Source organism: Sarcophilus harrisii, chromosome 3 (genome assembly GCF_902635505.1).
Source record: "Sarcophilus harrisii chromosome 3, mSarHar1.11, whole genome shotgun sequence".
Taxonomy (NCBI): Eukaryota; Metazoa; Chordata; class Mammalia; order Dasyuromorphia; family Dasyuridae; genus Sarcophilus; species Sarcophilus harrisii.
The window spans coordinates 227,021,085-227,043,510 of NC_045428.1; the positions used below are offsets into that span (position 1 = coordinate 227,021,085).

The 22,426-nt window shown below is 35.3% G+C and overlaps 1 protein-coding gene across 1 annotated transcript; it reads right to left on the reverse strand.

Moving 5' to 3' along the window:
• Positions 1–7,002: 7,002 nt before the first annotated feature.
• TXNDC9 (thioredoxin domain containing 9) lies at positions 7,003–21,954 on the reverse strand. Its single transcript, XM_003765650.4, has 5 exons — positions 21,477–21,954; positions 18,787–19,004; positions 12,866–12,984; positions 10,330–10,584; positions 7,003–8,520 (listed from the first exon to the last, which is right to left on the reverse strand). The coding sequence occupies exons 2-5, from the start codon at positions 18,973–18,975 to the stop codon at positions 8,403–8,405; spliced, it is 681 nt and encodes a 226-aa protein (XP_003765698.1). The 5' UTR covers positions 18,976–19,004; positions 21,477–21,954; the 3' UTR covers positions 7,003–8,402.
• Positions 21,955–22,426: the final 472 nt, after the last annotated feature.

The following is a 22,426-nucleotide window of genomic DNA, read 5'->3' on the forward strand; positions in this document are numbered from 1 at the left end:
CTCATGAGTTCTCATGAGGGAAGAAGCATTTAACAGGGAGCTACAAGGGGATGGTGAAGTCTTCTTTGGGCAAGATCAAAAGCTATACTTTTGAAGAGTTGGGTGTTAAGCCAGGTTAAAGGAGAGCATAGTTGGCATGGGAGCTTTCTCAAATGGTAGATTTAATCTCTTTACCATTTATTTATTCTTCTCATTTATGTTGTTATGGTTTCTGCATAAATATATTATTTTCCTGGTTTTGGTTATTTCACTTTTCATCATTTCTCTAAGTTTTTCTATACTCATTTGTGGCTTTTAATATACTGTAATATTCCATTGAATTCTTGTCATTTTAAAAAAATCTATTCTCCAACTGATGAGCATCTGCTTCCTTTCCTTTCCCATAAAATATTTTGGCCTATATAGGGCCAATATTTTTGGTCAATGACTTCCTTGGTAATATGCCCAGCTATGGAATCTCTGGGTCAAAGGCTATTAACATTTTAGCCACTTTATTTGCACAATTCCAAATTGCTTCCAGAATGGTTCCAATATGCACTAAACCATTTTCTTAATTATATTTCTTTAACTCTCTTTCACCATTACACAAGATTGTACTATAATTCAAACTATCCTTTAAGTGACTAAAAAGTACCTAATTGATTATTTATGATTTGGTTTTTTTTTGGTTACATTAAAAAACCCAAACAAACACAGAACATATATTTATTTAAATATTGAAGAGTATAGGGGAGACATTCAAGAGTATAGAGGAGAGGGGTAAAAAAGGGCCAAAGGACCAGTCCAACATCAAGAGAAAAACATGAGGCATGAGAATTCCAAGAAAGGAATTCAAGAAATTAGGCAAAAACAAAGATAAAACTCTTGTTTACTGCCAGAGCTTTCCTCAATTCCTTCCTTCCTCAAAGTTTCTCCTCTGGGTTGGGATGTAGAGAATGGCAGGGCCTTTGAAACATAGATCCCAAGGGGAAGCCTGGGCTGCGCATGTCAGAGTCTGCAATAATCCATGTATCTGGTAGGAAAGCATTTTTCCAAGGCCTCAAGAAAGGGTATATTCCTGGTTGAGAACAAAGATGCTCCTTCTGGAGCACAAATGGAAGGAGAGGTAGGAGTTCATAAACAAACATGGGTGAAATTCACACAGTAGCTTAATAGAAATGACAAAAAAAATCTAGACAACAAAGAGGATTTTACTCATTTCGTCCTACTGAATTGCAGGATTTCTGATGAACCACAGATTGTTTACCAAGATGGATGTTTATAATATAATGTTTATAAAACTTAGTTTAATCTAACATACATTTATGAAGTACCTGAGGTAGCTGGTGGTACAATGAATAGAGCAGCTAGGTCTGGAATCAGGAAGACCTGAGTTCAAATTTAACCTCTTATACTTAATAGCTGTGTGGGACTGTAAATAAGTCATTTAACCTCTGTCTGCCCCAGTTTCCACAATTGTAAAATAGGAATAATAATAGCACCAACCTCAATGGGTGGTTGTAATTGTTGTTCAAGTGAGATGAATTTAAAAATTTTAAAAATCACTTAGCACAGTGCTGCCTAAAGAGTAGGTGCTATCTAAATGCTTTTTCTCCCCCCTCCCTCTTTTATATACAAGGATCCTGTGAGTTGTCAAAGATACAGACTCAGCTTTCTCTATCTCTAATCTATATTCCACACTTGTAGCAATGATTTTTCCAGAAGTGCAGATCTCACCATTACAGTCTCTGTTCAACAAGCTCCAGTCATTCCCTATTGCTTGCAGAATCAAATGCCAACTCAAAGCTGTTTGGCTTTTAAAGCCCTTCACAACCTGGCCCCAAAGGTCCCCTTTCCGGCATCCTTAGACATCGTTGCACTTTCCCTTGTGAGAGTGGAAGTTAGAAAGCTCGGACTTGGAATCTCTTAGATACTTACTAGCTGCGTGATTAGTTGGGCAACTCACTTGAATTCTTTCAAACTTATTGTCTTTATCTAAAAATGGACTGGCTCTCGCCTGGGTGAAGCTTTTTCTTTTCTATTCCAGTTACATGTCCTTGCTGAATCTCTGCAGTTGTTTGCCCAGGTTTTGGCATAACAACCGCAGTATCCAAGGTGGCTGTGTCCTTCAGAGGGACCCAGTTTCACACTGGGGTGGGGCACATTTACCAGAAATTATTTCCCAACTCTAATCTAGGAGGAGCTAGCCCTGGCTGCCTCATGGATAAAGCTTAATTAAGTTCCTAGTCACTGAGCCATCAAAGCCACCTGCTACTTACCACCTGTTTAAGAAGTGCCTCAAGCAAGTCACTTCTGTGGGCCTCAGATTTCTCATCTGTGCATGGCCCAGGAGGGGCGGCGGCTTCCAGGGACAGTCTGGAGAGGATCCTTTTGTTTCTAAGATTACTGACTGCTTCTAGGAATTTAAAATTCTGTAACCTAAAAACGTGAAACCAACGCAAAAACAAAGGACATTTGAAGGATTCCTTCCTTAAATCAAGGAGGCAAGGACCTATCTATCCAGGGAAGTTATTTCAGGTTAGAGATGAGTTAAAGGCAGTTAGGTAGCATCAAGGGGAGTGGGGTGCCAGGCCTGGAATCAGGAAGACTCTCTGGATTCTAGCCTCAGACACTTACTAGCTACTTAACTCTGGGTAAGTCATTAAAGGCTGTTTGCCTCAGTTTCCTCATCTGTAAAATGAGCTGAAGAAGAAAATGGCAAACCACTGCATTGTCTCTCTCAAGAAAACCCCAAATGGGTCTTGAAAAGTCAAAGATGACTGAAGAACAACTAAACAATAAAAAGGGCTTTATGTTTCTGGGGAGCTTGAATTCAAGTCTTTTTGTTCTTACAAGTCACATGAACTGGGGATAAAAGTACCTTATAAACCATAAAACTATATAAATTTTAATTATTATAAAAAGTTAGGTCCCCATCCCCAACACCACTTCCTTGATTATTAAAACACTCAAAAAAAGAACATTACAGAGAAATCAGTATTAGAGAAATAGCATCTCTCAAATAGGCATATTAACTCACAAAATACTAAGTTTTTTTCTTTGAAAGTATCATATAATGTGACTTAAACCCCACCTTTGTCCAAGACTTAAGCAGAAATACATTTCTGTTCTGTCTGATACATCTGAGAGTTCAAAACAAAGTTTCCTTTATTCATTTTGTATCAAGACAAAAATGAGGGCATTTAGTAGAGAAAAGGCAAGGTGTGTAGTGGAAATACACCTCTTCCCTAAGAGTATAGGACCCAAGAAAGTGGAATTGAATCTCATTACTCAAACATTGGGTGACCAAGTCACTTAACTAACCTTTTTAAGCCTTAGTTTACTGGGTCAATATGTAAAATGGGGGTGTTAATAGCTATTGTACAGCCTAGAGGATAGGGATAAGAGGGGGGTATGGTTAAGCTCAAGTGGGATGTGTGGGAACAGAACTTTGCAATCCAGCTGTTTTATTATAATGAAACAAAAGCTGCCATATGCAGTTTACTTATCGTAACCATTGGCAGAAATGATGGGCTCATCATGTGACAAGAATGAGGGATGATGGAGGAACTAAGCAGGGCTACTTTAGATATGTTGGAAGAAACAGGAAATCCTTCTGCATGTTGGATAGACACATTCCTGTTCCTCTTCCTGCCCTCCCTCCAAATGTTGATAGAATATTAGTAAGACTCACAGGATGAGTAGTCATGAATGGATTGCAAGCTGCATTGATGGAGGAAGCTCCCAAACTGATGGGATCACAGATCTTTTGAGTATGAATTCCTAGGTTTAGATATGAGTAAAGGAAAACAAGAATTAGAAATGACTGAGATTCTTTTTCTGTTGTCATCTTTGATAATAGTAACTGAATTCCATCTAACTGTTAAATCTACACCTGTAACAGTAAATTCTCATTGGTTGAGACTTAACTTTTCAGTGCCCTAAGCAGCACTCCAAGACCACAAAAATGTAGGGAAGTGCCAATCTGCTCAGCTACAGATTCCCAAAACCAACAAAATCATAGATCCAGTTCCTAACTTCCCTCTTCTCAGACTTAATCCAATGAGATTTTACCAAGTTAATACTTTTTAAATTCCTAAGTGAAAAACAATTCTAAAATTGGTAGTATATTCAGAAATGGCACAAGTGTAGAATAAAGTTCTTTAACATAGGCATTATTAAAAACTAATTTTACTGTATAGATATAAAATCACAGAATTTTATAAATATTGACTTTCTGGAAGTCGATTTGATTGATCCCTTGCTTTTGTGTGTGTGTGGGTTTGTTTTTACAAATGAGGGAACTTGGTTATAATGGAACTTGATCAAGGTTACAATCTTGTTAGTGTTCAAGTTGGAACTGGAATTCAGAACAGGACAAGGTAGTCATAAGCTTAAAGTTGGAAAAGATTCTAGATAGAGATCATCTCCCCTAACCATCTCTCCTGTCCCCAGTGCAGAATTTTTCCTATTTTTACACCACCTTTGAAAATGCTCCCAGAGAAACAGACTTTCAAACAGGGATGCGATTTTATGAGAATTATAAAGAATTCTGGTAGAAATTGTTTATTGTTACCATATTGACATAAACAGATCTTTATTGTGTAAAGCATTTTTTTCTTTTGAAAAATTCTAAAAAATTCATGTAGGATTAGAAGTGGAAGGTAGAAAGAATATGAATCATTAAAGACAACCTTAAGAAAATGGTTTCCTGGACCAAGAAAAAGAACATCACTTTTTGGGCTCAAGATAGCCCAACATCTCCTCTGCAAATGAGTTAAGGACTAAAAGGCTATCTGAAAATTGGTATTTTTCAACAGGGCTTGAATTTTTAAATGCCCATTCTTGGAGGAATTTGAAGACAAAGCACACAAGATCCAGGGGATGAGGCTACTTGTCATGAAACTCTTGTTTAAATTCCTTAATTTAGAAACTGAGGTCTGATCAAACAATAAGCATTTAATTACCTACCATGTTGTCAGGCACTATGCTAAGCACTGGGGATACAAAGTCAAAAGTAAAAGTCCCTGCCCTCAAGGAGCTTACAGTTTATCAGAGGAGACAACATGTATATAACTGTATATGTAACATAAAATAAATACAAGGTAAATTTTTTTGGAGGGAGAACACTAACAGCTGAGGGAATGGAAGCTCAGGAAACACTATGTTGAGGGTAGTGCTTGATCAGTTTGGAAGTGCATTTCCAGCAGATAACCAGCCAGCACAAATGTGTGGCTGGAGATAACAGATGAATGGTATGTTTGGGGTACAGCAAGATGGGAAGTCTGGCTGAATTGTAAAGTGCAGGATCTCATTTGGTCCTCAACGACAGCCCCAAGGATAAAGAGATATAAACACTACTATCCAAACAGTTAAGTGCAAGCCATGGGAGCTGACTAGGTCCTTTTTTAAGTGACAGAGTGCAAGTCTGAGTCTGAGATAGAATGATGGGGTACCACGCATAACTATGGGCATGATAGGGAAGATAAAGCAGGAACAGACCGAGAAGACCTCAGACAGGTGGGAAAACCAAGAGAACCATGTGCTCAACAGCCAGCATTGAGTACTGAGAAAAGAGCTTGTCTAAAGGTCTAACTACTTCTATACTCAGGATCATATGCATATAATGGATAGTCACTCTTTATACACATCAAGATCTCAAATAGGCATCTATTTACTGTTGCTCCTCAATCCTAATCTCTTTCAAATATCTGTATTTTCATTTGTAACTCAATAGAATGACATTTGATCTTTAATCCTTCTGTACCATCTAAAAATTTCCATTTTAATTGAGGTTATCCACATCTCCCTAATCTCCACCTAATGCTGACAAGTTACACAAGTATGGCTTAAAGTACATGAAATTTATTTCCGAAGGCTCAGTCAGCTATGCATCTAACTACTCTTCCAATGACTCATATTAAAGCTATCTGGACATGCAGGATTCCAAAAAGATATTGGAAACATACTAAAACTTCATGGGAGACAAAATGACATAAAGGCTACAGGTCAGCCTTAATCACATTGTTAACACATACTAACTATAGTCATGAAGTCTCTTCTGATGAAGACTATAAACTATAGACCTGTCACTACTATCCATCACAGAAGGGGGGAGAAGGGAAAAGCATTTATTAAGCGCCTATTATGTGCCAGGCACTGTGCTAAGTGCTTTATAGATATATCATTTCTTCAGTTAAGGGAGTTTACAGTAGGAAGAAATCAGAGATTTAGATAAAAAATAATTATCAGCAGTAAACAATTCTTAGAAAGTCTGACTAGGGTCATGTGCTTATTTCAAAAACAGAAGTGGGGGAAAAAAATTAAGAGATCTGCACCCCTTCTACTAGAATATTTTGGTGGACAAGAATTCAGGTGGGAGAATGTGTGGTGACCATAATAGAAAGGGAACAAACTCCTGGACTTAGAAAAAAGCAGAACTTCAGCAGTTTGGGACTGAGCGGTTTTAGGAGCTTTAAAAATCATAACACTCCACTTGCCACCATTTTTGTGTGTTTGTGGGTGTATGTTATAGAGTATTCACTTTGTGGATATCCAAAAACATTTCTAGCAAAAAAGAAAAAAAATTTTTTTTAAAGAAACAAGGCAACTCAAATATAATGGCATAAATCACATTATAAAACCCACTCAGAGCTAATAAAATGTCAAGTAAGGCATTCCTAAATGGATTTTGTCTGAAATAAAACCAAAGGGTAGAACAAAATTGAGACATAGCTATAATTCAATGACAGAACAGTTGCATAATTCTACAACAGAACTTGAAAAGCAATTGAATATGTATATAAGGGAAAATAATATAGTTTAAAATATTGTTAAGGCAATAGTAGTTGGATTTTAAGAGAAATCTAACACGCAGCTGGATGTGTTAACATTTTATATTCACTGCCCTACATATTTCTGTATAATTTTTTTCCCTTTACTTCATAAAAATAAGCTGATTTTTGGGAAGTCACCAAAAGCCTTTTATCAGGTACAAATAACTATACTCTTCATGTATTTTGCTTTTTTTTTTTAAAGCTCAATTTATTTCCTATTAACTAGCAGAGAAAAAAAAATGTGGTTATGGAATCAGTGGGCTCCAATGAGAATCTGTCTCTCAGGATAGGGCAGCGATCTGTGGTATGATGGGGTAATCTCAGGTGTTTATTAAAAGTGTCAGGCTGAGTTCCAGGGGCAGATTTGGACTTGTTTAGAGTTGCTTCTCGAAAACTGTCAAAAACCTACTCAATCTACAATCATACAAAATGACTGTACTTGGTCCCCAAAAACTCCTACAAGAAATGCAACATATTGCTCTAAAAAGATGTTAAAAACCAAGACACTGAACACTATCATTTAGATTATTTTATTTCTCTTGCTGAGGTCAAATAAAGTCCCAACTAATGATGTTAAGAAATGTTAAAGAACTATTTTAAGATATTTTTTGAGAGGCAGTAGGAAAGGGCATTGAATTTGAAATCAGAGGATCTTTTCAAATCTTACCTCTTTCCATACTATGTAACTTGTTTTTTTCATTTATTAAATTGGGGGGGGGGGGGGGGTTTGGGGCCAGATGGCCTAGTGGCCCTTAAATTGTATAAGCCTATACTATTATTGCAGGGCTGCCCTGGGCACTGCCCTTTATTTTAGTCCAGAGACCAAAGGAGTGAAATCTCTGAGGGTTTCATTTCTTGAGCAGAATCCAATTCACTGCTCTTTGGATGGTAGCGTGCTCTTGCCAATTTTTTTCTTTTTTTAATTTGCTGATTACCAAATAACATTACTTTTTAATTTATTTGTTTAAAAAAATTACAAAAGAAACCTGGAATTGTAAAATCTAATCTTTTGAATAAGGCAATATTTTCATAGTCTGGAATGGCTGACTTGTTTTCAGTTAAATTCAACTTTACCACATAGTGTTCAGGGTTGATAAACAGGCAGTTTTTAGACAGCTGATTGGGAACATCCCGGAAGTGAAAGACCCTTTATAAATGAAGAATGCAAAGTGGTGATCCTAGTCAATTCCATGAATGTAATTCTACAAAGGAAAGAATGCTATTAAAAGCTAGTCCTGGAACAGTTCCCTGTGATGCCATTTTTGAAATCAGTTAAGTGAATGGTATAAACATTTTAAATGGAGATGACAGAAAAACTCAATTGGAAATAAATTCTAATCCTAAAAATAGAGATAATAATCCAGTCACTTTCTACTATTAATTCAAAAGAGCTGATATTTTCTTCAACCTAAAAATGACCTCCAAACCAAAAATATTTAAGATGTTTTCCATGATTCAGTTGTATAAAACTGTGTAGAAAATGAGCAGCATGTTCAAATGTATTGAAAATAATAAGCTTTAGAAAACATTCCTAAAATTGAAGTATGCAGAAACAAAAGATGATTTACAAAGATTTATGGCAGAGCTTTAGTCATCATCAGAGTCAGAATCATATATTTTTCCTCGGATGGTTTTCTTTTCCAGTTTTGTGAAGTTGGTTCCAAATTTCTTTTGGCTTTGAAATGGTGGTTCCATCAAATTTCCACTAAAAATTAAAGAAATATGAAAAGGAACTTTTATTTTAAGATATGAGTTAGATATGAATTATTACAAAAAATTGGTACAACTGCATCTTTAGTAAAATTCACAAAGTACAGTGGAATTCCTTCAATAACCTAGAGACACAGGATGTTTAGTCCTGTAACAAAGATCTTACAGATTCACAATTTAATAGTTTTAATATGGTTTTATACTGTGTGCTGAGGAGTGAGATCGTTCTATAACAAGCTGTATTGTGAATTTTTTTTAAAGCCGATTTGTTTTGTACTTTTTGTAGTAGATGTCATTGTACTGGTAAATATCTACGTATCAAGCTGTGCAATTAAATTTAGTTGCAGAATAAATATGAAATTATAATTGTAAAAAAGAAAATATTAATCTTATCCTTTTTCCCATTAGGAAACTAAATCTGTGCAATTAAATTTACTTATAGAGTAAATGTGAATTTAAAATTCTAATAAAGAAAACATTAATTTTATCCTTATTCCATTACAAAACTGAATGAACAACCATTTTTAACTTTATACAAAATGAGGAGGTAAAAAATGTACTTTCTGCTTTATGATAACAAATGATCCATAAAGGCAAGAAAGAATTCACACTCTTCTCTATATAGTTAGTTATCTTACTATCTATTAGTAAGTAGTAACCTGAGTACTGAGGAAACACTTGCCTAATGTACCTTTGGACAGTTTGATCAGGTTATTTCCTTTCCTTAATTTCAATACTATTCTATTTATTTACAACATATATTACCAGAACTATCCAAAATCCTTAAAAAAAAAATTTCTGAGAATCTGAAGAATTTTAGTATTGGAAACTTTCTTAAGAAATTGAATATATTAACTAGATGGTGTAGTGGATAAAGCACCAGCCCTGAAGTCAGGAGGACCTGAGTTCAAATCTGACTTCAGACACTTAACACTTCCCAGCTGTGTGATCCTGGGCAAGTCTCTTAACCCCAAGTGCCTGAGCACCACCTTCCCCCCACCAAAAAAGGGAAGTTCAATGTATCCTGGCATGTGGTAAATTGAAATTATCTTTTTTTTTTTTTTAAAAGGAAAATAACACTTTTTTCTCAGATTGTGAATTACAGAAGAGTAAGACTGAATAAATTTCAGGTTCAACAGTTAAAGTTATAAAGTTGAGGCTTTGCAATAAAATATTTTTCTTGAAGAAGTAGATTCTCTTTTTCTCTATTAAAAAAACCATCTTGTGTGATGAATGAGAATAAATGACAAAGAGTTTTCTAACTTATGTAGCAAATATGCACCAGGAACTTTGCTTCTTGAGGGACCAGGAACAGAAATAGTGACATATCAATCTCAAACATTTTCCTGCTGCTATTGTTGTAGACAAGGCAAGGGACTTAAAAGTTGATGTGACATATTATGACTTATACAAAGAGATAAGTTCTTTTTTGTTTGAAAAAGTGGGTGTCTCAGAACTGGTTTTGAAATCAGTTAAGAAAGAAGCTAAGAATTAGAATAATTTAGAAATGGCATTAAGCATCAAAGTTGAAAGTTTGCCAAAATTTAATTTTATCCATAAACATTACTTTATTATTTTGGCTTAATTTAATCTATCTGCATCATTCCTTAGGCATTCTTCTGCTTATTTTGTTAAGTGTGGCTTTACAAAATATACTTTTCTTTTTAGAAAGATTTGTACTTTTTACAACCTGAGTGAAGCCCCAGTTTCCTCTGTCCAAATAATCCTAAATCATAAAATACAACCTAAAAACATAAAGCAAAAAAATAAACAAAGGCATAAATGAGCCATTTAAAAAAGTTACCTGTAATTAATAATATCAGAACAACCGAGTCTCCATTCTAAAGTTTCTGTAGTGAAGTCATCTGTATTGCCTAGATCAGTAAAACCTACTACATAATCTTGCGTTTTTCCATCTTTCACCAGAGCTAAGGTGGGAATAACTTTGATGCGCAGTCTTTCACACAAGAAAGGTGCTTTTTCCACATTTAGCTTCAGGAACTTGGTCTCCAAATGTTTCTTGGACAATATGGCCAAATGTTTATCTAGTATTTTACATCTGTAAAGCCAAATATATATGAAAATTAAAAAATGAAATACACCAAATACTTTTGATATAAAGGAGAGTTAGCAACAGTGATTGGAGAATGTGAGGACTTTATTGGAGGTCCATTTTATTTCTATTTCATAAGTCTTTGCAGTAGAAAATCCAAATATAGCATTCAAGAAATTCAAAATTCAGATTTTCCTTTAACATTTTTCAATCAATTATCACTATCCAACTCTGGCACTTAACAGGGCCAACCAAAACCAGATTGTATCCTATTAACATTTTTTCTAAATGGAGTTTTGTAAGCATTGAAGGAGTAAATAAGAATTGAAGGAGGGAGGAGCAAAGAGAGAAACTTACAGGCACCAATACTCAAGTCTACAGAAAAGAGAGTCATGAACATTTAGGACCAATTTAAAAATTTCCAAAGGAAAAAAATGATGCCAATGAAAATCTGTATGTGATACCATGAGAATCAAGGATAATCAATATCTTTAATTAAATCAGCAAGATCATTTTAGCTCTATCCATTATCAAATGGATCTGACAGTGTTTCTCTATAGTAGGACCTTGAAAGTGTTGATTGAAATGATGAGAACAATAATAATAGCAGCTAACATTTATATAGAGTTTAATATGTTCCAGACATGGTGCTAAGGTTTTACAGTTACTCTCTCATGTATTTTGACTATTGTGAGGTGAAGGTATACCAAGATAAAAAAGAAGCACTAAGTTATGTGCCTTGTCATTGGCAAAGTATTATTCTCAATTTAGGAAGTAACTAGAAATACAGGTGGTTGTCAAGAAACATGTTTTTTAAAAAGAATCCAAATGTTTCAAAGTAGTCAGTACACTGCTTTTCCTGAGAGAAATAGTTGTAACCCTTTGGAATGAGATAAAATGCCTATAAGCTAGTTTTGTACATAGTTAAGTACTTTGTGAATCTTTAAAATACCAATGTTCTTGAGGCTTAGTCAGTGACATGGAGTTCATCTATGGTCCAGAAAAAGCACCTGACGTGTAAGAATCCTGGTGAATGACAAATAATGAGATGAAAACAAAAATAAGTGTTAACCTTAATATTATTTTAACTTGAATACAGATAGAGGATGTGTGTGTGTGTGTGTGTGTGTGTGTGTGTGTGTGTGTGCAGGTATGCAATTAAAAAAAAAAATCTCTTAAATGAAGAAACACTATCCTGAAAGAAAACCTGCAAACATTTAAAATGTACTGGGATTGGGATGGGGGAGGGAACTATTTAAAAGTTTTCCCTTGGAAAATATTTTTTAGTATTTATTTTATATAATTAGGTATTAATTTTTAGGCAGTACATCTAAGGAAATGTATAAGTTACAGAATGAAGTCACAATCTATTGTGTGAATGTCAAATGAGAAATGATTTTAAATAGACAACAAGGGTGAGACAAATTTGTCTTGGATATCTTTCCACTTCTTGTATCATCTTACTCTTTCTCCCTTCCCAAGTACCTTTCTGATCCCATATGCCCTCTCTCTTTCTTTCAATGACTGGCATATAGTAATCATAAATATTTTTTTCATTTATTCATTCAGTCATTTTTCAACTAATTCTGATAAAGTATCAACTGATAATTATGTGTTACTCGATGAAGCTTTAGTTTATATTCTTCCTCAGAAAGTATTTGTAAATTAAAAATGGACCTGAGAGAAAAATGGTTCCAAGGATCCAGTCTAAAATGCTACAGTAACTTGGGAACCCCTGTCTTATCTTCAACTGTGTTTTGTCTTAGCTTGGAGATTCACAGCTCATGACTTTTTGAAGGTGGGAGGAAGATCCAACTAGCAGGTAGCCATCAACTTTCCCCCCCACCTTGACAGACCCTTCTAAAAAGCTATCTTGTTCCTGCTTTCTAGAGAGTTCCTTGACTTACATGAGTCTCACTGGAAAATCACAAGAACATTCTACTAAAGAACAGGCAAGTGAAGCTTAACTACTATAAAGACTTTGGGCAAAAAGATAATTATTTTTTCCTTTGACAAGTTTTAAACTGTATAGTACACCTGTAAGGATTACTGTTAGAAGTAACAATTTAAGAAATTTAACTTATACATGACTGTTCATTTCCCCAATAATATTTATTATAATTTTGAATGAATGTTAATAAGTTCTAAAATTAACCTTTTAAAAATATGATCTGATGTCAATTTATATGAGGCAGATAGTCCAAAATTTCCCAAGTCCTTTTAAACATTCTATGTATTATATTTTTCTAAGATTATAAAACCCTTCACCAGAAAGCAGTTCAGTTACCTGAATGTGGAATCTCTGTAGAAATGGCAAACCACTTTTTTACTTTCTTTGACCTCCTGAAAAAACTCTCTTTCACTAGGAATTTCTCTGTATTCACCATGTCCTTTTGAAAGCCATTCCTAGGTTAGAAAGAGTAAATAACAATATTTGAAATTTCTTTTTCAGCAAATGGGAATGTTGAGTCTTAGATAAGCATGTAAAATAATTTTGATGTCATTAAAATCATTTGCAGCAAATTTTATTTTAGAACAATTAAAAATAACCAATTTCTACTAAAATGAGTAATTTACACTCATCGATTCCATTTCCTCAATCACTCCAATTCCTTGCTTTCAAGGCAATCTTCCTAATGAAACTACTCTCTCAAAGTTGTTAATGATTTCCAAACTGCTCCATTAGATAGGAGATAGATATAGATAGATATCATTAGATAGAGTTTTCCTGTCTCAGTTCTTAACCTCCTTGTACTATGCTCCCAGTTTTCATCAAAAAGTGAATAGGTTTTGATGTCCAACATCCACCTCATCATCTACATGTGGATGTATCCCAAAGCTTTGGCCCTTAGCCCTGTCCTGCTCTTACTCCATGACGATGTCCATGGCAATCTTATTTATCCCTGTTTTCAATGGTCACTTTCCTCCACATGATTCTAAAATGTCAACTGCCATTCCTGATTACTCTCCTACTCTTCTTACCACCTGGTCCTCCATCTTTCATGAATCTCCACATGGACCTACTATGCAACATCTCAAACTCAAGATGATTAAAATGGAATCATCACTTTTCTCACCTAAACTTTTTTATTGACTCCATCACCCCAAAATTTGAAATTTTGGAGTAATCACTGATTTTTCTTATCACTGTAACCACAGAGGAAGCATATCATAGTGGAAAGTGATGGTTCCAAGTTCTACTTTTGATACTACTTGTGTGACTATAGTTAAATCACTAACTTCTTAGTCTCAACTGCATTTGTAGAATGAACATTCCTGCAGTATCCACCTTTTACTATCTTTTTTTGTGTATAGCAATTTAGTTTATATGAAGTTGCTTTGTAAATTTTAAAATATTATATGAATGATAGTTATTATCATCATCTAATCATTACATCCTGTTCTTAACCTCTACAAAATCTTTCACGTTTGTCCTCTTCATTCTACTTATGTCACACCTAATTTGGTTCACATCTCTTGTTTAAAATGGTTACAATCATCTTACTCAATTTTTCCTTCTTCATATATCTCCCTAAGGCAAAAATCTCCCCATGTTTCTCCCTTGCTCAATAATCTTAAGTGGCTCCCCATTATAGAGCGCAAAATATTATTTCAATATGGTATTTAAAGTCTCTCCAACTTACCTTTCTAGCTTCACTTCATATTCCTCTTCACAAATTCTATCTTCTATCTAAGTTGGACCACTAATTTATTCCCTGAACTCAGAATGCCACTGCCTGCCCACGTGATTGGCAATAGCTTTTTCTCAAGAGCTCAGATCGAGCCTCAGACATTTCCCTGTAGGGCAAGTCATTTAAACTTTTTCTGTCTCAGTTTCCTCAACTGTAAAGTGGAGATCATAATAGCATAGGGCTGATGTGAGGATCAAATGAAATATTTCTAAAAAATGCTTAACACAGTGCCTGGTACATATATAATTACTTCTTCCCTTTCCACGCCAAAGATAATCCACTTCATTTCTTTGAGAATTTTATTGTTCTTCAATGGTTAGTTCATATACTACCTCGTTCCTTGTATTTTTATGTATCCCAACTATCTTGCAGTTAAAATTGTTCTTTATTCTCAAATTCTCCCAGAAAAACTTGTCTAGATCTTCATTCTATATTTTGTATTACATCTTTTTACAAGTTTTATTAGAGTAGCACTCTTTCCTCCTGGTATACTTTGATAGAATGTAGATCCTTTGGGGTCATGATCTGTGCTTTTATTCTTTTATGATTTACACCTTGCTTAGCAGGCACTTAGAAGATATTTGTAGACTATGTTGAAAAATGAAAATTAAATTATAAATTTTTTTGCTTTTAATTTTGGCAAGACAATTTGTATTTTTTCTATCTTTTGCTATTTGGTACAAATTTATATTTAATGATATTAATTGCCCATAAAATGTCTAAGGTAATCCTTTGGATTTAATAATGCTCTGAATATTTTAAAATAAGCGTTCTGAAAACTCTCAGTATGTGAATTCATAGACTAATGTTTAAGCAAGTCAGTGACCAGTAATATCTCTCTTTCTGTTGAGTTCCTGAACTCAGAAGAATTTTACCCAAAGTTCCCCTAAAATGCCATAAACAAAAGTTAATTTTAAAAGGCTAAATTTTATTTGTTTAATTAAATTTGTGAAAAAAAGTATGTGGAGAAGAGGCGAACTTCTATATGTTTTTGTTGAGTGCCAGGGCCTCAGGTATCATTTTATTTGTAAAAGTTCTTGGGGAGGAGGAGAGGTGAACCAGCTATATAAATCATTTGGAAGAAATCTTAGAGGTTGAATAATTCAAACTCCCACCTGTCAAAGGGGTTCCCTCCACATTATTCTTTATGTAATTTAGTTTGCAATCAAATGTTGCTAGTAGAGAGAATTGTTAGACCCTGGAGTTAATAGCCTCTGGGGTCAAAACTCATCACAGAGGCTTATGATGTGACTCTTAGCAAGTTAAGTAACCTTTGGCCTCAGTCCCCTCCTCCATAAGAGGATGGGATTGGACCAGATGATCTCTGAAGAGCCTTCTAGTTCTATATTTATTATCTCTACGATTTCCAGAGATGAGACCCTTACCACTGATTAAGGCATTTCATGCCATCTTTGAAATAAACAGCTGTTAGGCAAAAATTCTTCCTTATCCTGCTTGAAAATATGCCTTTAGTTTTTATCTGTAGGTAGTGGTCCCTTTTGTTCTCAAAAGAAAACAAGTTAAATATCTCTTCCATATTTTCTACCTTTTAAATCTGTTTTTCACTAGGTTGAATGTTCCTGGTTTCTTCATTCTTTACAACATTTTATCTAGACCATTTACAAAGCTGGTTGTCCTCCTTAAGAATACACTCTAATTTAACAATGCTGCTACCACAATGTGACATTCAAAACTGATCCCACTATTACAATGTGGTCTGAACTACTTAAGAGTATAACACAATTATTGCATTCCTCAATCTAGACACAATACTTTTATTAATTCAGCCTAAGATTGTATATCTTTTTCTTGCAACCCCAACATATTTTTGGCTCATATTTAAATAAACTAACATTCTTTTTTTTTTTTTTTTTTAAATTCTGTGTGGATAACTTATTGGCTAGGTATTGTTCATTTTGTACTTGTACAATTGGTATTCTGACCAATTTATCTCTACATTTATCTCTATTAATTTCATTTTGTCAGTTTTGTCTCATGGCGAGATTATACTAAGGTCTTTTTGAATACTGTTATCCAGTATATGTGCTATTCTTTCCCTTCACTTGTGTCATTTGTCAATAAAATCAAATTCTATGTTGGTTCTTATAGATATCCATGTTCCCAAGGTGCCGATAAAAAAATGAATCCTGCAGTTCTTTCTTTTAACCTCATTGAACACCAAGTAACATTTAGGAATATTTTTTCCCCTGTGAAAATAGGTATAATGACAGATAATAAGCAGTGTAAATATTTCTTATCAATTGAAAGATGAGATCTGTGAACATATTTAAGTAATTCCACCCTTTCTGAGGCTAGTTCTTTGAACATATCCCTGAACCTCATTTTCTTATCTTCACCAGCAGACTGAATCCTTTGTCATTCCTTCTCTTTTAATTTTCAGCTTTTCTCCTTAGCAACTGGTCTTCCTTCAAACTATTCCTTCAAACACATCCAAGTTTCTACCTACCTTTAAAAAAACCTTCACTAGATCCTTTCAAACTATTGCCCTACATACCTCTTCTTCCATTCTCAAAATAACTAGAAAAAGCCATTTTTACAAACATAGCCCCCATCTTACTTTCTTATTGAGTTCTCAACCTTTTGCATTTTATCTTGACCTCATTATTCTTTTGAAATTTCTTTAAGCTATCTATGACCTCTAAAGAACATAGTTTTTATTTTAATTTTTTCCCCCAACCTTCTTGAATTCTCCTGCTGCATTTGACACTGCTGACTACTGTCTCCCCCTGGATATTCTTTTCTCTTTGCTTTTATAAGATGTCTTCTGGTTCTTCTACCTATCTGACCACTTCTTCCTTGTCTCCTTAGCTGGCTCATCATTCATATCATACTGCCCAACTATAGGTGTTTTTTAAAGCTCTGCCCTGGATTCTTATGAGTTTAATTATTATCTCTTACTAACAAATTATCATTAACCCTAGTTTCTTCCCCAAGTTTTAGTTCCATATCACCAGTTGCCTGTTAGGCATTTCAAACCATGTCTCTGGGACATCTCAAAATCAACATATCTAAGACAAAATTTGTCTTTTTATCTTTTTTCAAATTTCCCTATTTCTGATGAAGGAACCATCATTTTTTCAGTCCCTCAGGTTTATAACCTTGGCATTATCACTGATGCTTTCTTTTGTTTTACTTTCTCTCACCCTACATAACCAATAAGTTGTCCAGTCTTGATATTTCTACCTTCACAACATCTTCTCATTCAATGCCTTCTCTCCATTCAGTCTTTCATCATTTCCTGCCTATAGTATTTTAATAGGTTTCTAATTAGTCGTCCTACTTCAAGTCTTTCATTCCCAGTTAAATCTTTTTTCTTAAGCACATATTTGACTATGCCATTAAATGAACTACAATGGTTCCCTACTAAGCCTTTCTGTTTAGTTTTTTGATGGGGAGGAGAGAGAATAAGTTTTATTTGCATAATTCTTATTGGCAAGACATACTAATGAAACTAAAATACCATTTGCTTTTCTGAAAAGAGAGTTGTTAAAAAAACTTTTGGATTATTAAGTTGCTAAGCATGTTCTTTGTCAAAGATTATACTATGTTGACAACTGAAGCTTAATAGTAATGTAGTGATTCATAATTTGTTAAAAATTAGTTTATTTTAATTATTACTCTATGTTTTCAGTTTAAGAGCATGATCTGTTATTTTAAAAGGCTGAAAAAGGAAAACTATTGAGGGTGAAAACTACTTCTCTTTCTAAGATTTAGACATAAAATTACAAGGGTACTAAAAGATAGAAACAACTCTGAAGTCCCATATGTCCATAGAAGGACTGGGGGGAAAAAGATCTTTGAAAGGGTACCATGGAGGCTTTTAATGTCCTTCATAACCTTGTCCTAAACTTATCTTTCAACATCATTATATAATGTCTTCTTCCTTCACTCTACACAGAGTAATCCTCAATGCTACTAGAAGCAGATCTTAATATAATTGAGAAATGTTTAACAGTATAAATAAAAATACAATACAACAAGGATAAAATTAATTTGTGGATTTCTAAGTAAATATGCAGCAGGAGGAATCCATTTCTATTTGAGTTTGACATCATTACTCTGCAGAATATTATATATTGAGAATAACTAAAAATCTTTCCTCTATAGCTCTCAAAACTACTTTGCAGTCATTTTTTTCACTTGAAAACATTCCTGCTAAAAAAATTTCAGTAATTAAAACCCCCTCTCCCATTTTATAGTCTGGCAGGCTAAATTACGAAAGGGTTAATGAAAGCATGCATGGAATTTAGGTCTTTTGATTGCTAGTTCATTATTTTGCCAAAGTGTTCTTAATCTGAAGCCTTCATCTAAAAAACCCAATCTGTATTCAGATTATTACACTGATTAGGTTAAAAACACTTGCTTAAACAAATTTTAAACAATGGCAAGGATACATTAATTTATTAACCCCTAAAATGAGGCCCAACAGCAACTACTGCAGTAGTATAAGGGACCATACTGTTTAGTAATTCAGAAACCAGTGCAGCTAGGTTACTTGTTTCTGCTGCTGTGCTTTCTTTAGTGCTTCAAGTCTCTTTTCTTTGAGGCGCTCCAATTCATCCTCATCCATCTGATCCAGTTTTTGAATCTCAGCATCCAGCTGCTGTTCCACAATATTGGTTGTCTGAAGCAATTGATTCTCCAGGACTTTTGCAAACATATCAACAGATGTATGAGCTTCCATTTTTTGAATGTACTGTTCACTCCTTATAACTATGGAAATAAAAACACACAGTTAAAATATTGCCAAGATGACACCATGTTCCTTAGATTGTCCATAATATAAGCAAGGAACATTATTTGAACAGCATGCAATTAACTGACATAATGATTTTTATTATTTGTTTACTTTCCTAGGCCATGAATATGCTTGTGGAAAGTAAGATGATTAGAGAAAAATGAGTTGACTTTGATTCAACTTCTTTTTCTGTAATAAACTATGACATCTGTTGTCTACTTTTAATTATCTAAGATATAATAATGCTAATCTAAAGATGAATGATTTCATTAACATGGACACAACTGCCACAATCTCTCTACAATTTGGTAGAAGGCTTTCAACTTAATAAAAATTGCCTTGGTTGAAAAATTCATTGCTCTTCGGCCAATTTTGTGATAAATTTCTGAAATTAGGCTAGTTCAGGTACAATAGACATATATATATATATATTGTTAAGATCTGAAACCTTTCTAGCTTGGTAGAGCCTTCTAGAGAGTGTAATCTATTTGTTTCATTTCTAAGCCAATGAGAACATATATTTATGTAATTCACTTAAGATCCAATACTCCCTTCCTCAATAGGGAGAAAGAAAAATTTGGAACACAAGGCTGTGCAAGGGAATGTTGAAAACTATCTTTGCATATATTTTGAAAATAAAACTATTATTAAAATTTAAAAAATCCATATGGGAAAAAAAGAATGAAAATGGGCTATAGAACAGTCAAATAAACATTTCCTATGATAATAATCTGCAATATAAGCATTATTGCTGCTGTATATTTTGCAACACAATTCATTACAAAACAGAATTCAGTATGAGATTCACTTTAGGCACTATACAAAAAGGGATTATTTGCTGAAAGACAAAAAAAGGTATTTTTCATAATGTGATTTTATAGTTTCAAAATTTCAGTTATAATTTTTGGTATTGGTAGATTTTTCCTCTCCTTCATCCATCATATGCATTCAGATGCTAATGCCTATCAGTCGCACCTCTCCAAGCTCTCTTCTACTTTTTTTTCTACTCCCTTTGCCACCACAGGTCCTCAATATTTTTTCACTTGAATTATTTTAATATCCTCCTGCTTTGTCTCCCTGACTTTAGTTTAGTCTATTTATTCCCTTTCTGAGTGATCCTGCAAATTGCAAAATAATCACCTCAAATGCATGGGTCTGACCATGTAATTTCCCTGTTCCAAAACCTCAGGATCATAGCCTAAGGTCCTCACATTTGGAGGAAGAAGTTAACTTAAGAGATGATTTAGTGATCTAGTCCAAAATTTTCATTTTGTAGACAAGAAAAAGGAAAACCAAAGGGGCTAAATATGCACAGAGGAAGTTCAGTGGTAGAGCTAGGATTCAAATTCAGGTTTTCTGAATCCTAGTCTAGTGTTCTTTACACAACGTTGTTCTCATTATTAAGGTTAAAATAAAGACTCCTGATAGGCATTCCTTTCACACTATTCCCCTTAATGCAATCTATATTCTGGCCAAACTGTTAGAATGTCTTTCATCTCATCTTGTTTTCTCTTCCTTTCATCCTTCAAGCTTCTAAGTACCTACTTTCCTCATCCCTGTTGGAACACTTACTTTCAAAGTCCAGATCAGGTGTTTTCTCTCCTCTAGGAAGCTTTTCCTTAAGCCTCACCCAACCCACTCCTCCCCCTTCTCCAAATCTTAAGTCTTTGTATCCCCTGTGCAAGCACATAGAAAGTGCTCAATACAACAAAACTCTGATTCAGCCAGCAACAGCCGCCTACCCCTAGTTCAGATAACTATAAGAGCAGGATTAGTGAGTTGCACGTTACTCAGTTCTTGTTCGGTCACTAGGGCTGATAACACAAGCACTGGTGTGTACCAGTTTAAAACCCAGTCACAATATCTTTGGGGCGAGCCGTTACCCCATTTCCTATAGTCCTGTTATTTCCCTACTCATCTTCCGTTAATGGTGGTCTCCAATTCTGCTTTCCTTCCTTCCAGCTTTGCTAATCCCCAAGGACCAATTGTTTTTCCTTTGGTGTAAAGGGGAGGGCGAAGGACTAGCATGTCCCCAAATAACCCGAGGCTTCTTTACTTCCCCAAAGTGGGGACTATATTTTGGGCAATGAGCAGATCTGAATCCTTCACAAACAGCCACGCAGCCACGGGTTCCTCTCCGAGATCTCCCTTTTATCTCCTCCATTCACAACTCTCCGAACCGCCCTACCAGGACTAGAAAAGGGTAGTTGAAGTGAGGGTAACTTCCACTCCCCCCCTCAGATTTTGGCTCCAAAGTCATTCAATACGCATGCGTGGCCCTGTCCGCAATTGCGCACTGAGGGGTTGGCCCCTCCCCCACCAGGCCTACCCCCGGCTTGCCTTCCCTTTCTCCATCCCGTTCCCAGTTTCCAGGCTTACTCCTAGAACCCCAAGGCATGCCTTACAGACATCGCCAGCCTCGCATTCTCGCCTCAGGCCCGCCTCACCTGAGATGGCGGGGATTGCTGCGCTCCCTTCCCCCGAGGAATGGGGAAGATTTGGCGGAAGGTCACTGCTACTTCTGAATCGACTGAAGCTAAGGCGGCGGCGGCGGGTGGGCACCAGCCAGTTGCAAACACTAAGCCCTCATTGGCTGTTTCCTACGCTCGACGCGAACTGACTGCCCCCAAAGAAGAGAGCCAGTGTACGTCTCCAGCGCATGCGCTCTTCCGCTCCTTTGCGTACATTTCCGCACTCCCTTCTTTTCCCCTCTCCCCATCTCTTTAGTGTCTAGGTTTCTGAGAAGATAGGTGCAACTGCCTCGGGTGTGTTTTCCTATGGCTAATACAAAAGCCCAAGATTCTTGACTTTCTTCCGGGCCGAAGAATCCCAATATTGCACTTTAGTGTACGAGGTACGGCGGAAGAAGCAATGCATCTTGGGCATTGTAGTCTTCTGGAGATGGGCATGTTGTCCGTTTACTTGATTAAATCTTTTCCCTGTGGTTTCTCGATGAATTTTCTATAGTAAAGTACATAAAAAGACGAAATATATTTACTTGAACACATTTCCTGGTCTTATTTTTCCAGATGAGAATTGGAATTTTTTTTTAAAGCACCAAATCTTTTCTCTTTTAAAAAGAGAAGATTGAAAACGTATTTTACCAAGTGGGGACACACTCTTTTCGTCTTTGTTTTATTTATTGAGTAGCTCCATAAACCCTGTACCTGGTGCAGAGTGTTTAACTTAGAGCACCCCCATGTCGAACTTCGTGCTGATCAGAATTACAGAATTATAGACGTTAAACAGTGGAATGAAGTCCAAATGGATCACAGAAGTTCTTCTTCTGTTCCAAATGATGTAACAACCGTCCAGAAGTTTGCTTTATAGCCGCAATGGCTGAACTGCCTTGGGAGGATTACATGAACTTTATCACAGAATAGTAACACAAAAGATT

Excerpts from the sequence above, each read along its gene's own strand:
- TXNDC9 (XM_003765650.4), bottom strand. The coding sequence starts at position 18,975 with ATGGAAGCTCATACATCTGTTGATATGTTTGCAAAAGTCCTGGAGAAT. Across the intron at positions 12,985-18,786 it reads AAGCACAGCAGCAGAAACAA|GAATGGCTTTCAAAAGGACA; the intron begins GTAACCTAGCTG and ends TTTCTAACCTAG. Across the intron at positions 8,521-10,329 it reads TCTGATATTATTAATTACAG|TGGAAATTTGATGGAACCAC; the intron begins GTAACTTTTTTA and ends TTTAATTTTTAG.